We start from the raw sequence: 15,508 nt of genomic DNA, 5'->3' as shown, positions 1-15,508 counted from the left end.
CTCTTGTTACTAATTTTTGTTTTGCTCCAATAGGGACAAGAGGCTTATTAGGGACTGTTTTCTTTTATTGTTTTAAGAACATGAGAACTGGTTTGAGGACGGTTTTGGGCTGGAATATATGCTTATTTTGGTGTGGATGAACTGTGCTGCTCACTCTTGGTCCTGTTTCTTTGACCCTAGCCTATTTTTTAGTCTGCTGCAACACACTTGTATTTGTATTTGTTTGAGAAGCCTGCTGTCCTCTGAATAAGGGCTAACATTCTGAACTGAGGCCTTATTACTTGTTTTGTGCTAATTCCAATGATCTGAATGATTAAAGTGATTTTCTGGGACACTGCAGTGTTAAACTACCTGCTGAACTTATTCCTGTGTTTCACCTGAGTTTCTGCACTACTGGCTTCCCAATATTTTTCCCTTTCTGGCTGGCCACCCTGGGTATGAAAGACTGTGGCAGTGGTAGGATTCTAGCACCATACGCTGTAGGAGAGTGTCATCTGGGAGTCCTGGGTGACGGAAGCTACAGCAGTTTGAGTACCAAACATGGAGGAGTCAAGCAAGAGCCTAAAGTGTCCGGGAGGGGCAGACATGCAGGAGAAGACTACACCAGACCCTTTCAAGGTGCAGACTCACCTATATGTCCGGTAAGAATATCTAGGGGTACAGGTGTAGGATTCCAGGCAAGGGATACTTGGGGGGTGGGGGGGGAGTAGAATCAGGCCAAGTGTATGAGGGCGCTGGGAGATCGTGAGAGCTGTTCTTGATTGTGTTCTTTTGTTTGTGTTGCAGTTGTCCATCCAGAGGAGCCAGATTCAGTGGAGGTGTCCGGGAGCAACCAGGCATCCACTGGAGAAGAGAGACACTACCAGAGCTTGGAGTTGCAGTCATAGCTGATTTGGTATAAGTTGCTCCAGAAGCAAGAACGGACTTAGACTAGACATGTTTTTCTGCTCCATTAATTAAAGTGAAAAAAGCCAGGGGATTCAATTGCAAATCCAACCCTGTATTGTAAAATCTTGCTGGGGAGGTTGGATAATAATAAATCCCCAGGAAATTAGGTGTCCCTGTGTTTGAAGAGGGTAGGAATGACGACCTCTCAAAGGTAGGGGGAACACTAGAATCTGTCACTGGTGATAGAAAGATGAAGGATAAAAGAAATGTCCACTGTGGGAAGAGTTCAAGGATAACCCAAGGCCAGAAACCCTAGGGAGACAGAGTCTTGGGGACAGGAGGTGTTGGGAGTATGGAAGGCCAGGGAGGGCCAGCTGCTGGGAGTGCACCGGAGGTCCTGGGAACCAGGAGGGTCTCAGCGGAGGGTGGCGCCAAGCCCTTGGGTGGGGGGGGGGGGGGGGGGGGGAGGTGCCCAGAACTGGAAGTTGGTCCATCACCTAAGGACAGGGACTCTGGTAATGTGGGAAGACACACAGGATACATCCTCTTGGGAAATAGGAGAGGGGATGGAAACACGGTTTGGTATCAGGGAAAGGGAAATGACCTTCACCTGGAGGAGAAAGGACTTGGGTCTTGTTGAATCTGTAGTAACCAGGAGACTGGGGATTTGATATGTAAGAAAAGTTTGGCCGAGAAGGAAGGGCCCTAGTTGTTCCAAAGGTCAGAGGGAAACAATAGTCAGGTTGGTGGACTGGAATTAGGGAATGGTCCAGGTTTGGGAAGATGGGTTAGCATGTAGGCAGAACTGCACCATAAATTAACCCTGATAGAACTGAAGATAGTGTCTCTGAAGAAAGGTGGTCCCAAAGAGGGGACAGCAAAATATAAACGGATGCAAACACTGAGGGAAAATAAAAAGTGTTTGCAGGCTTTAGTTGAGTCCGCCAAGTATGTGGAGCAGACTGGCAAGGATTTAAAATTAATGCAGGGCATGAAGCACGAGTCTTTGGCAGAAAGCTGGTGGGAAGGCATAGAGGTGTGAATTATGAACCCAAGAACTCATAGGTATTTGGATATAGTATCCTGAAAAAGGATTATAATTGTCATTGGCATATGAAAAAAATGTAACTCCTGATCTAACATAAACCAGAACCAAATATAGATGTTAAACAGAACTGGAGATAGTGAAGAACTTTAAAGGACATCGCAACTAATCCACCATATACCAACACTGTTGCTCTGCATTTAAATACAGGTACTCTTAGCTTTCCTATCTTGCTTTCAGTTTAGCATGTGTATAGATGCTCTTTAGTCCTAACAAATTATTTTTCTTGTCCTTCCTGATATGTACTTGAATGTAATTTACAACATTTTTTTTAGTCTTCATAATACTTTGCTCATGTTTACTAATGCTGGTTCATTCACACTAAGATATTTTTAATTTTTTTTGGATGACCAAACAATTATTATACGAGATTTACAACATTTCCAGTATTTGACAAATAGGATAGCAGCACAATAAGCATTTCTGCACAAACGACAAATAGAATAAACATTTTATGAATTTATAGTTTCATTTTGTAAACTTACTTTAATCTTCTCTGCAAAAGAAGCAGTTATCATGATCTCTCTATCACCTTCATCATACATTTGAAAGATCAAGTTGTGCATGGTATCACCTGCAATCCACTCAATTTCATCTTGGTGTTTGATCTGAGTAGCTTTCTGTCCTTCCATGCTAAAGATCTGCAGTTTGGCAACATGGCTGCTTGGGAGTAATTTAATTGTTTTTTCCACTGCTGGCACACTTTTGCAGCTCTATGCATGAAATAAAAATATGTAAATGATTTAGTATATGGAAGGATAGATAGTTGCATCTGCTACACTTCGATTTATATGGAAAGGTTTATTTTATGGTGTGCTAATGTCTTTCATTTTTTAATGTAGATTTTATATTTTGTAAACCGCATTATGCCTTTTGTTAGGCCATAGTGGTACATCAAGTCTATGAAACAAAATAAAAAAATTTTTGACTTTGGTAAAATTTCTGCTTAGATTCTTTACAAAAATGAATCAAAACTGAAAAGTCTTTTTTTTTTCCCTATCTGGTTAGTTGCAGGCTACATAGCAAAACTATCTCACCCACTTAGGTTACAATCATTGTAGTACAATTTATATTTAATACATTACTAACTATACTTTTCAAAAGAGGCTTTAAAAAACATAAGTTGCTTTGAGAAACTAGTGAGCAAACTGATGTTTTCAAATCCTAAACAAAAAACAAAGCAGTAACACCACAATAAATATTTGAAATTAATGTTCAATACCTTGACAATCAAAAACAAAATAAAGAAAACAATTTTAAAAAGAACAGAAACTAGTAACTATAGTATAAGGGCAGAATCTTGAGGTCAACTCACAAATGCTATCATGCTGATCAGTGGAAAGCAATATGATTGGTGGATGAAAATAAGCAGCAGCTGCAATACTATGAATATAGTCTTAACTGCTCAGAAGAGTTCTGGGGACTGGGAATATTGATCAGCATGTCCTAATGGCATTCCACAAATCTCAAATTCAGACTGCATTGCAAGGATTGTACCTACGCTTACCAGAAGAGTAGGGAACAGCCCTCCTTCCCCCATAAAAACGTCTACCTGATGAGGTAGATGCTGAAGGCTGCCGGCGGGAGAATTTGTCGAAAGCGTTATCCCGCTGGTGGAGCTGTTCTACCACCTGTTCGACTTTTTCCCCAAAATGTTATCCGCTCGGCAAGGGAGTCCGCAATCCGCTGCGGGATCCTATTCTCCAGGTCGGAGGCACACAGCTATGAGAGTCTGCGCATCACCACACCTTGAGCAAAGGCCCTGGACGCAACATCAAAGGTATCAATACCCCTCTGGCCAGGAATTTTCTACATGCCTTCAGCTGCCTGACCACCTCCTGAAATGGCTTGGCTTGCTCAGAAGGGAGCTGGTTCCACCAAGTCCGCCAGCTTCCGCACATTATTCCGCATATGGATGCTCGTGTAGAGCTGGTATGATTGAATCTTGGCCATGAGCATGGAAGAATGATAGGCCTTCCTCCCAAAGGAGTCTAAGGTTCTGGAGTCTTTGCCCGGGGGCGCCGAAGAATGTTCCCTAGAACTCTTAGCCTTCTTCAGGGCCAGATCCACCACACCAGAGTCGTGAGGCAACTGAGTGCGCATCAGCTCTGGGTCCCCATGGATCCGATACTGGGACTCTATCTTCTTGGGAATGTGGGGATTAGTTAGTGGCTTGGTCCAGTTCGCCAGCAATGTCTTTTTTTAGGACATGATGCATGGGTACTGTGGACGCTTCCTTAGGTGGAGAAGGATAGTCCAAGAGCTCAAACATTTCAGCCCTTGGCTCATCCTCCACGACCACTGGGAAGGGGATGGCCGTAGACATCTCCCGGACAAAGGCTGAGAAAGACAGACTCTCGGGAGGAGAAAGCTGCCTTTCAGGGGAGGGAGTGGGGTCAGAAGGAAGACCATCAGACTCCTCGTCAGAGAAATATCTGATGTCCTCCTCTTCCTCCCACGAGGCCTCGTCATCGGTATCAGACACAAGTTCACGAACCTGCGTCTGAAGCCGCGCCCGTCTGGACTCCGTGGAAACCCGGCCACGGTGGGAGCGTCGAGAGGTGAACTCCCTGGCTGGCAGCGGTGAAGCTCCCTCCCCCGACGGCGTAGGGGAGTCCACCTGGGAGGCAGCCGAAGCCGTACCGGGGACCTCACCCCGGGCAAAGGGCCAGCTGTCGCCTCACTCGAAGGCACCGGTGGCACAGGCACCCCCGGTACCGGAGAAGGGCGCAACAGCTCTTCCAGGATGCCAGGAAGAACGGCCCAGAGACTCTCGTGCAGAACGGCTGTGGAGAAAGGCTGAGAAGCCGGTGCAGGCGTCGAAGTCAAAACCTGTTCCGGGCACGGAGGCGGTACCGGGCTGTCCGGGGTAGAGCGCATCGACACCTCCTGGATGGAGGGTGAGCGGTCCTCCCGGTGCCGATGCCTGCTGGGTGCTGACTCCCTCGGCGATCCAGAGCTCCCTGTACCAAGTCGGGAAGGTGACCGGTGACGATGCTTCTTCGACTTCTTCGAGCGAAGCATGTCACCGGAGCTCCCCGGTACCGATGAGGAGGACGTAGAATCCAGACGTCGCTTCCTCGGGGCCGGGGCCGAAGAAGGTCGATCCCGGGGGGGCTGTACCGCAGGAGCCCTCAGGGCAGGAGGAGACCTACCCGAAGGCTCACCGCCACCAGCAGGGGAATGGACAGCCCTCACCTGCACTCCAGACGAAGCACCACTGTCCGACGACATCAACACCAGCGGGGGTCCCGGTACCACCGACGCAGACGTACTCTTCCGAAGTCGATGCAGGAGGAATACGCCCCGATGCCGTCGACACCGATGCACTCCCCGAAGACTTCGGTGCTGCCGACGCCGATGCACTTGACGAATCCCGAGATGCTGACGCCGTCGAAGCGCCGCAGAACAGAACGTTCCACTGGGCTAATCTCGCTACCCGAGTACTCTTCTGTAGAAGAGCACAAAGACTACAGGCCTGCGGGCGGTGCCCAGCCCCCAGACACTGAAAACACGAAGCGTGCCTATCAGTGAGCGAGATTATTCGGGTGCACTGGGTGCAGTTCTTGAAGCCGCTGGAAGGCTTCGATGACATGGGAGGAAAAATCACGCCGGCGAAATCAAAGTTCGCAATGATGACAAGAGGCACCAAGAAAAAAAGGGGAGAAAAAACCCGTACGGGCGGCCAACAAGGCCGCTCCCGTAAGCGAAAGGAAACTTACGTTGGGGAAAAAGGAAACTAGAAATACGGGAAAAGGGAACCTTTCCTTTTTTTTTAAACACAGAAAATTAGAAAACACGAAAGACGCGCGAGGTCTTCTGAGGGGCACGAAATGGCGGCAAAACATGACCGTCCCAAGCGCGGACAAAAGAAGACTGACAAACACGAGCTGGTTCGGGCGGGAAGATGGTCGCGCATGTGCGGTGCGCATGGGCGCGCGAGGGCTAGCAAACGTCTTTGCTAGTGAAGATTCCGATTGGAGGGGGATGCCGTGGACGTCACCCATCAGTGAGAACAAGCAGCCTGCTTGTCCTCGGAGAATACTAGGTTATGTAGATCAGGTTTTATCTGCCAGGTGCAAGATGTAGCTAGAAGTGACAATGGTATTTTGAAATCTGCTACAGACATGTAGTTTCCTTTAGAAACAATTTTACATAGTAACATAGTAGATGACGGCAGAAAAAGACCTGCACGGTCCATCCAGTCTGCCCAACAAGATAAACTCACATGTGCCATTTTTTGTGTATACCTTACCTTGATTTGTACCTGTCTTTTTCAGGGCACAGACTGTATAAGTCTGCCCAGCACTATTCCCCGCCCCCCAACCACCCGCCCCGCCTCCCACCACCAGCTCTGGCACAGACCGTATAAGTCTGCCCAGCACTATCCCTGCCTCCCAACCACCAGCCCCGCCTCCCACCACCGGCTCTGGCACAGACCGTATAAGTCTGCTAAACAAACCCATTTAATATTATTTCTGCCTATGATGAAGTATTCTGCATCAATACTCTTTCCTATCTCTAAATCAAGTTAGATACAAGAGCCATCAACCCAAACACATGATTGGTAAAGTAGCATGCTCTGGTGACCGATTGGCTTCCCCCCGTTGAGCTGAAAGCTGTTTTTGGAAGCAGCCCTTTTGCATGCCAATTCTTTTGAGCATCCCATGCTATTTCCAACTTTGTTATTTTTACTGAGGTGAAAATAGCAATCGGTGCTTTACCGGGACTCTGATGCATTTGCCTATAGGTCTTACCTGCTCATTTTATTTCCTTAGGGCTATCCAGACCAGTCAAAAAGCTTGGGTTATGCACTCCTACCAGCAGATGGAGACTGAGAACACCAACTCTGAGAACTCTGAGTACCCTCTGCAATTCCCAGTCAGCTAGCATTTCCACTAACAAGCAGATGAAAGGACAAAGAGCCACATCACTTTGCATCAAGACTAACAGCATTCACACTGTACCACTGCATGTAAGTCCTAGACAGGAAAAATCTGCCTTCAAATTTGAGAGCACTTTCCAATTATTGGCCTCTCAATACAGTTTCTTATTTGTTTTTGTATGAAAATCTTTGAAATGTACAGCATGAAAGAACTGAACAATCACAATGCAACTTTTTTCTATTTTGAATTCATCTTGTACTCCAACACTGGGTGAGCTCATGACTGGTCTGGATAGCCTAAAGGAAAGAAAATTAGTGGCATCCAGACTGGTCAACATGCTTGGGAGTACAAAAGCAGTATCTTCATGGGCATGACCCCAAGGGACCAGACATCAACACCCTGGTGCCAAAATCCACATCATGACATGCCTCACAAAGGAATACAACGAGGACCACACTGCCGCCCCACAAATGTCCTGAGGTGGAATCAAACAGCTCTCTGCCCAAGAAGACACAACACCCCTCTTGGAAAGAGCCGCAAGGACTGGTGGTACCAGATACCCTTTAAGAAGGGAATGGAGGCAATAGTTTCTTTAATCCACCTAGAAATGGTAGGCCTTAGAGGCCGTCGCTTTCATGTTAGGTCCTCTAAACAGCGCAAACAATCCAATTGGCAAAACTCATCCATTCTCCACAAGTATTCCAGCAACACCTGTTATACGTCCAGACAAACCAACCACCACCAATACTCATCACCAATGACATCCCATATCAAAGGGAGAGAAATAGACTGGCATTAAAAAAAAACTAAATATCACTGTACTCTCTGTTAATTTATTAATACTTTTAATTCAAACTGTATAAACCTTTTGATAAAAAATAGTTTTACACATATAAACACAAAACCCGTGTAACATGCAACACATATCCCCCACCAGTGCTTATAACGTTACTGGAGCTTCTTATTTAATTAAGCATATACATACATCCTCTGCTAAGATATTCTAAATATATCAATATAGCCTTGATGATTATTCGTAGTCCATAATCCATATCATACTTATATTGTCCACTCTATCTTTGAGGTATATAGATGCCAGGTGAAATATATATATACCAAGAGCTTTGTATGGGAAGACCCCTTTCAAAGTACTCTTTAATCTTTTGTCTTTTCAATCCATCCAGTATAGAAGCTTCCAGTGCTAGAAGCACCTATGGCTCATCTTTATTCCACCTTGTTCTCTCATTCAAATCACATTTCCTTCTTCGGTTCTCAATGCGAGTTCGCATTTCGCTCTCAGCTTCATCAGGAGAACCACAGTCAACACCCTAGACGAACACATATAAACCTATATAACATAACACCACACACTCCTCTACAATCCTTATCAAAAAAAATATATATATAACAACCATCATTCATCTATTAATATCAAAAACAAGTAATTGGCAACTTACCCAGCGGGCTAATTTCCCGGTCTGGGCCAACAGGAAATGACGACATTCAGCTCTTGAGCGGAGTCTGGATGTCGCATATATATACCACATCCAGCCCCGCCTCCTAACTACCGACTAGTTCAAATCCATTCCACCTCTAAATTTAATCCCAGAGGGATAACAGTTTTCCACTGATAAATAAAGCGTTGTTCAATGTTAAATAAGATTTCACTCACATTGCCACCCCGATTCTCCACGGGAACCTGTAGCAATGCTATGCACTTATATCTTCTATAGTATGTTTGTGTTCCTTCCAATGAACAACCAAAGGGGCATCATCCCTATTGCCACAGACTCAGGAACCAACAGATGTAGTCAAATCGACGACAAACAAAAGCAGCACGAGAGGACGCAAGATCAAGAAATAAATACGATAATTAACTTATCTAATTATGCCCTTTCGCGTCATCAGATTGAAGATAAAATAAAGGACTGTCTTTTGTCCCTTACTCGACTTATGATGCATTTTCCACCAGACAAGGGCTGTATAATTTTTTTAGAGAGTTAAAATTACGGTTATATTTCGATGCCCCTCAAGCCAAAAATGAAGAGGGTGGTTTTTTACCACGCACAGGAGTGAAGTCCCGTTGGTCCCCGCCTGGTCCCCCTGATCCATCTATAATGGCATTTCAAAAATTAGTGTTGAGAGAATTAGAAAGGATGGAGACGGTTAAGATACCATTCAGGTATAACCTCTCTCTGAATCAATATTTGAGTATTCAACAGCTGGCAAATAATGAGCAAATTATAATAATACGAGCGGATAAGGGAGGTTCCACAGTGATTTTAGATAAACAAAAGTATATAAAAGAAGGGTTGCGTCAGCTACAACAAAGGGAATTCTATGATAGCTTATCCTATGATCCTACTGGATATCTACAAAATTTGATAACTGGGTATGTAGGAAGGGCAGTGATGAATGGGATATTCTCGGTAAGAGAACAACAATTCCTTTGCCACCCTAATCCGAAAATCCCTTATATATATTTTGTTCCAAAAGTTCACAAATCCATGGTGGACCCCCCGGGACGCCCGATAGTATGTACCAGAGATTCTGTACTAGAACCTCTTTCAAAATTAGTTGATAAGTATCTTCAACCTTGGGTTAGTACAGCGGCCTCATATGTCCGTGACTCTACAGATTTTATTCATACTTTGGATCAGATTAAAGATCAAGGGCTAGTTAGGGATACTACCTTTTTGGTGGGCCTTGACGTAGTAGCCCTGTACACAAATTTACCCCAAGATGGAGTTGTTGAAGTAGCTGGTGCCTATCTGGAACGGTGTGACATCCCTAATGAAAAGAGATTAGCTTTTCGCCAGCTTCTCTTTTGGGTCATTGGGTTTAATTATTTTCAATTTGAAAAGATGTTTTATCGCCAAAAGAGAGGTATAGCTATGGGCGCTACTGTTGCTCCCTCATTAGCTTGCCTATATATGACAAGATTTGAAGAGCAATACGTCTATCCTTCCCCATGGCACGAACATATCGTGCTATGGCGTCGGTATATAGACGATGTAATATTGTTCTGGAAAGGCTCGGAAGAAGAATTGGGTAAATTTATAAAATATCTGAATAGGGCCGATCCATGTGTTCAATTTACGGCGCGAATTTCCAGGGAGGTCATGGAATTTTTGGACATTAAAATTAGTAAAACGAATTATGATGACTTATCGACTTCCATTTATAGGAAAAGTACTGATAGAAATACCCTGTTACATTATTCAAGTTTCCATCATACAGCGTTAAGAAAAGGGGTTCCTGTTGGACAATATTTGAGATTACGTAGGTTATGTTCTTCTTTAGAAGAATTTAAAAATCAGGCTTATAATATGACAGAGAGATTTCTCCAACGAGGGTACCCACTATCAGTACTTAAACGGGCTTACAAACGGGCCCGATATGCCCAGAGGGATTGGCTTTTTATCCCAAAACAGAAATCAAAGGTTAAACCAATTGCTTGTGTTCTTCCGTTTTCCCGCAGGGCTCCAATGATCGGACAAATAATTCATAAGTTTTGGCACATTTTAAGTATTCATCCAGTGTTCAAAGAACACCCAAAAATGGCATATAGTCGTAAATTAAATTTAGGTGAGTTGGTGAAACGTCCTCGCAGGAACAAATCTGGGGGACATCATTCCCCATGTAACAACTGTGTGTATTGTAAATACGCGATGTCCACGAATGTTTTAGATATACCAGGTTTTCAAAATAAATATTTTTATCTTCGATCTGTTACGAATTGCAATAGTGAACGGGTAGTTTACTGTATAATTTGCCCGTGTAAAAAATATTATATTGGACACACAAAAAGGAAATTGAAGATCAGATTAGCGGAACATATCAGCAATATCAGGAATATGAGGGATGATGCCCCTTTGGTTGTTCATTGGAAGGAACACAAACATACTATAGAAGATATAAAGTGCATAGCATTGCTACAGGTTCCCGTGGAGAATCGGGGTGGCAATGTGAGTGAAATCTTATTTAACATTGAACAACGCTTTATTTATCAGTGGAAAACTGTTATCCCTCTGGGATTAAATTTAGAGGTGGAATGGATTTGAACTAGTCGGTAGTTAGGAGGCGGGGCTGGATGTGGTATATATATGCGACATCCAGACTCCGCTCAAGAGCTGAATGTCGTCATTTCCTGTTGGCCCAGACCGGGAAATTAGCCCGCTGGGTAAGTTGCCAATTACTTGTTTTTGATATTAATAGATGAATGATGGTTGTTATATATATTTTTTTTTGATAAGGATTGTAGAGGAGTGTGTGGTGTTATGTTATATAGGTTTATATGTGTTCGTCTAGGGTGTTGACTGTGGTTCTCCTGATGAAGCTGAGAGCGAAATGCGAACTCGCATTGAGAACCGAAGAAGGAAATGTGATTTGAATGAGAGAACAAGGTGGAATAAAGATGAGCCATAGGTGCTTCTAGCACTGGAAGCTTCTATACTGGATGGATTGAAAAGACAAAAGACAAAAGATTAAAGAGTACTTTGAAAGGGGTCTTCCCATACAAAGCTCTTGGTATATATATATTTCACCTGGCATCTATATACCTCAAAGATAGAGTGGACAATATAAGTATGATATGGATTATGGACTACGAATAATCATCAAGGCTATATTGATATATTTAGAATATCTTAGCAGAGGATGTATGTATATGCTTAATTAAATAAGAAGCTCCAGTAACGTTATAAGCACTGGTGGGGGATATGTGTTGCATGTTACACGGGTTTTGTGTTTATATGTGTAAAACTATTTTTTATCAAAAGGTTTATACAGTTTGAATTAAAAGTATTAATAAATTAACAGAGAGTACAGTGATATTTGGTTTAATAATAGTACTTTGTGTTTACAAATAGAATTTTCCCTATTGGATGTTATTAGTGATACATGTATGGGAATATGGCAACTGCCCAGTGGGATTCTAAGTCTGGGCTTTCAGAGGATAAAATTTCTGAATTATTAGGTGGTACACGTTTATTTTCTGATCCCCACCAATTACAAACATGTGGGTGGGAGGAAATTTTAAGAACGCATAAAGCGCTGGTGAGAACGGAGTTACATTCCGCTGCTCTGATTGAATATTGCCATGCACAAAGGGTCCCACGGGGACTACGCATTAATAAAGAACCACGATTCTTAGGTAATGAGCAGTATGTGGCACAATGGAACTCCGTAATCACCAGATGCTCTTTAGATTTAATGTTGTTGACTATCAATGTCCTCCAAGAGGAAATAGCTAAGTTACAACAGGAGTTAAATGAAAAAATTGAAACTATTAAGTTGGCATATGAGAAATCGGTCTTTGATAAACAATGGGAGGAACACAGTTCCAGAGTAGACCAATATCGAAATCAACAACGAGAATTAAAAGTGTCGAAATATAAACGAGATGAGTACGATTATACAAAAGGTTATGTGTACGGATGGATGGATAAGAGAAGTAGAACACGGAGGGGCCGAGGGTCTAGCAGAAAGGTTCAATTTAAAATGTCATCAAGTGATTCCTCAGGAGAAGAAAATTTTAAAAGGGGAAAAGAACAACAAAGGGAGACAGGGCCCATTGGGGGTTTAGATACTGACAATCTTTTACCTGAATCTTTTTTACGGCTATTGCCACAGACTCAGGAACCAACAGATGTAGTCAAATCGACGACAAACAAAAGCAGCACGAGAGGACGCAAGATCAAGAAATAAATACGATAATTAACTTATCTAATTATGCCCTTTCGCGTCATCAGATTGCAGTATTAAATAAAGGACTGTCTTTTGTCCCTTACTCGACTTATGATGCATTTTCCACCAGACAAGGGCTGTATAATTTTTTTAGAGAGTTAAAATTACGGTTATATTTCGATGCCCCTCAAGCCAAAAATGAAGAGGGTGGTTTTTTACCACGCACAGGAGTGAAGTCCCGTTGGTCCCCGCCTGGTCCCCCTGATCCATCTATAATGGCATTTCAAAAATTAGTGTTGAGAGAATTAGAAAGGATGGAGACGGTTAAGATACCATTCAGGTATAACCTCTCTCTGAATCAATATTTGAGTATTCAACAGCTGGCAAATAATGAGCAAATTATAATAATACGAGCGGATAAGGGAGGTTCCACAGTGATTTTAGATAAACAAAAGTATATAAAAGAAGGGTTGCGTCAGCTACAACAAAGGGAATTCTATGATAGCTTATCCTATGATCCTACTGGATATCTACAAAATTTGATAACTGGGTATGTAGGAAGGGCAGTGATGAATGGGATATTCTCGGTAAGAGAACAACAATTCCTTTGCCACCCTAATCCGAAAATCCCTTATATATATTTTGTTCCAAAAGTTCACAAATCCATGGTGGACCCCCCGGGACGCCCGATAGTATGTACCAGAGATTCTGTACTAGAACCTCTTTCAAAATTAGTTGATAAGTATCTTCAACCTTGGGTTAGTACAGCGGCCTCATATGTCCGTGACTCTACAGATTTTATTCATACTTTGGATCAGATTAAAGATCAAGGGCTAGTTAGGGATACTACCTTTTTGGTGGGCCTTGACGTAGTAGCCCTGTACACAAATTTACCCCAAGATGGAGTTGTTGAAGTAGCTGGTGCCTATCTGGAACGGTGTGACATCCCTAATGAAAAGAGATTAGCTTTTCGCCAGCTTCTCTTTTGGGTCATTGGGTTTAATTATTTTCAATTTGAAAAGATGTTTTATCGCCAAAAGAGAGGTATAGCTATGGGCGCTACTGTTGCTCCCTCATTAGCTTGCCTATATATGACAAGATTTGAAGAGCAATACGTCTATCCTTCCCCATGGCACGAACATATCGTGCTATGGCGTCGGTATATAGACGATGTAATATTGTTCTGGAAAGGCTCGGAAGAAGAATTGGGTAAATTTATAAAATATCTGAATAGGGCCGATCCATGTGTTCAATTTACGGCGCGAATTTCCAGGGAGGTCATGGAATTTTTGGACATTAAAATTAGTAAAACGAATTATGATGACTTATCGACTTCCATTTATAGGAAAAGTACTGATAGAAATACCCTGTTACATTATTCAAGTTTCCATCATACAGCGTTAAGAAAAGGGGTCCCTGTTGGACAATATTTGAGATTACGTAGGTTATGTTCTTCTTTAGAAGAATTTAAAAATCAGGCTTATAATATGACAGAGAGATTTCTCCAACGAGGGTACCCACTATCAGTACTTAAACGGGCTTACAAACGGGCCCGATATGCCCAGAGGGATTGGCTTTTTATCCCAAAACAGAAATCAAAGGTTAAACCAATTGCTTGTGTTCTTCCGTTTTCCCGCAGGGCTCCAATGATCGGACAAATAATTCATAAGTTTTGGCACATTTTAAGTATTCATCCAGTGTTCAAAGAACACCCAAAAATGGCATATAGTCGTAAATTAAATTTAGGTGAGTTGGTGAAACGTCCTCGCAGGAACAAATCTGGGGGACATCATTCCCCATGTAACAACTGTGTGTATTGTAAATACGCGATGTCCACGAATGTTTTAGATATACCAGGTTTTCAAAATAAATATTTTTATCTTCGATCTGTTACGAATTGCAATAGTGAACGGGTAGTTTACTGTATAATTTGCCCGTGTAAAAAATATTATATTGGACACACAAAAAGGAAATTGAAGATCAGATTAGCGGAACATATCAGCAATATCAGGAATATGAGGGATGATGCCCCTTTGGTTGTTCATTGGAAGGAACACAAACATACTATAGAAGATATAAAGTGCATAGCATTGCTACAGGTTCCCGTGGAGAATCGGGGTGGCAATGTGAGTGAAATCTTATTTAACATTGAACAACGCTTTATTTATCAGTGGAAAACTGTTATCCCTCTGGGATTAAATTTAGAGGTGGAATGGATTTGAACTAGTCGGTAGTTAGGAGGCGGGGCTGGATGTGGTATATATATGCGACATCCAGACTCCGCTCAAGAGCTGAATGTCGTCATTTCCTGTTGGCCCAGACCGGGAAATTAGCCCGCTGGGTAAGTTGCCAATTACTTGTTTTTGATATTAATAGATGAATGATGGTTGTTATATATTTTTTTTTTGATAAGGATTGTAGAGGAGTGTGTGGTGTTATGTTATATAGGTTTATATGTGTTCGTCTAGGGTGTTGACTGTGGTTCTCCTGATGAAGCTGAGAGCGAAATGCGAACTCGCATTGAGAACCGAAGAAGGAAATGTGATTTGAATGAGAGAACAAGGTGGAATAAAGATGAGCCATAGGTGCTTCTAGCACTGGAAGCTTCTATACTGGATGGATTGAAAAGACAAAAGACAAAAGATTAAAGAGTACTTTGAAAGGGGTCTTCCCATACAAAGCTCTTGGTATATATATATTTCACCTGGCATCTATATACCTCAAAGATAGAGTGGACAATATAAGTATGATATGGATTATGGACTACGAATAATCATCAAGGCTATATTGATATATTTAGAATATCTTAGCAGAGGATGTATGTATATGCTTAATTAAATAAGAAGCTCCAGTAACGTTATAAGCACTGGTGGGGGATATGTGTTGCATGTTACACGGGTTTTGTGTTTATATGTGTAAAACTATTTTTTATCAAAAGGTT

General features: G+C 42.6%; 1 protein-coding gene across 2 annotated transcripts in view; it reads right to left on the bottom strand.

Moving 5' to 3' along the window:
- SMCHD1 (structural maintenance of chromosomes flexible hinge domain containing 1) overlaps positions 1-15,508 on the bottom strand; it is a 735,404-nt gene that overhangs the window by 390,868 nt on the left and 329,028 nt on the right. For both annotated transcript variants that reach the window (XM_030213010.1, XM_030213015.1), the window contains exon 25: positions 2,479-2,706. In XM_030213010.1, the coding sequence (XP_030068870.1) occupies positions 2,479-2,706 (228 nt within the window). The remainder of the gene's footprint in view (positions 1-2,478; positions 2,707-15,508) is intronic.

This window comes from Microcaecilia unicolor, chromosome 1 (assembly GCF_901765095.1).
Source record: "Microcaecilia unicolor chromosome 1, aMicUni1.1, whole genome shotgun sequence".
NCBI classification, from domain to species: Eukaryota; Metazoa; Chordata; class Amphibia; order Gymnophiona; family Siphonopidae; genus Microcaecilia; species Microcaecilia unicolor.
Note: the sequence above shows the minus strand (reverse complement) of the source record. Positions and strands in the feature narration are given on the sequence as shown.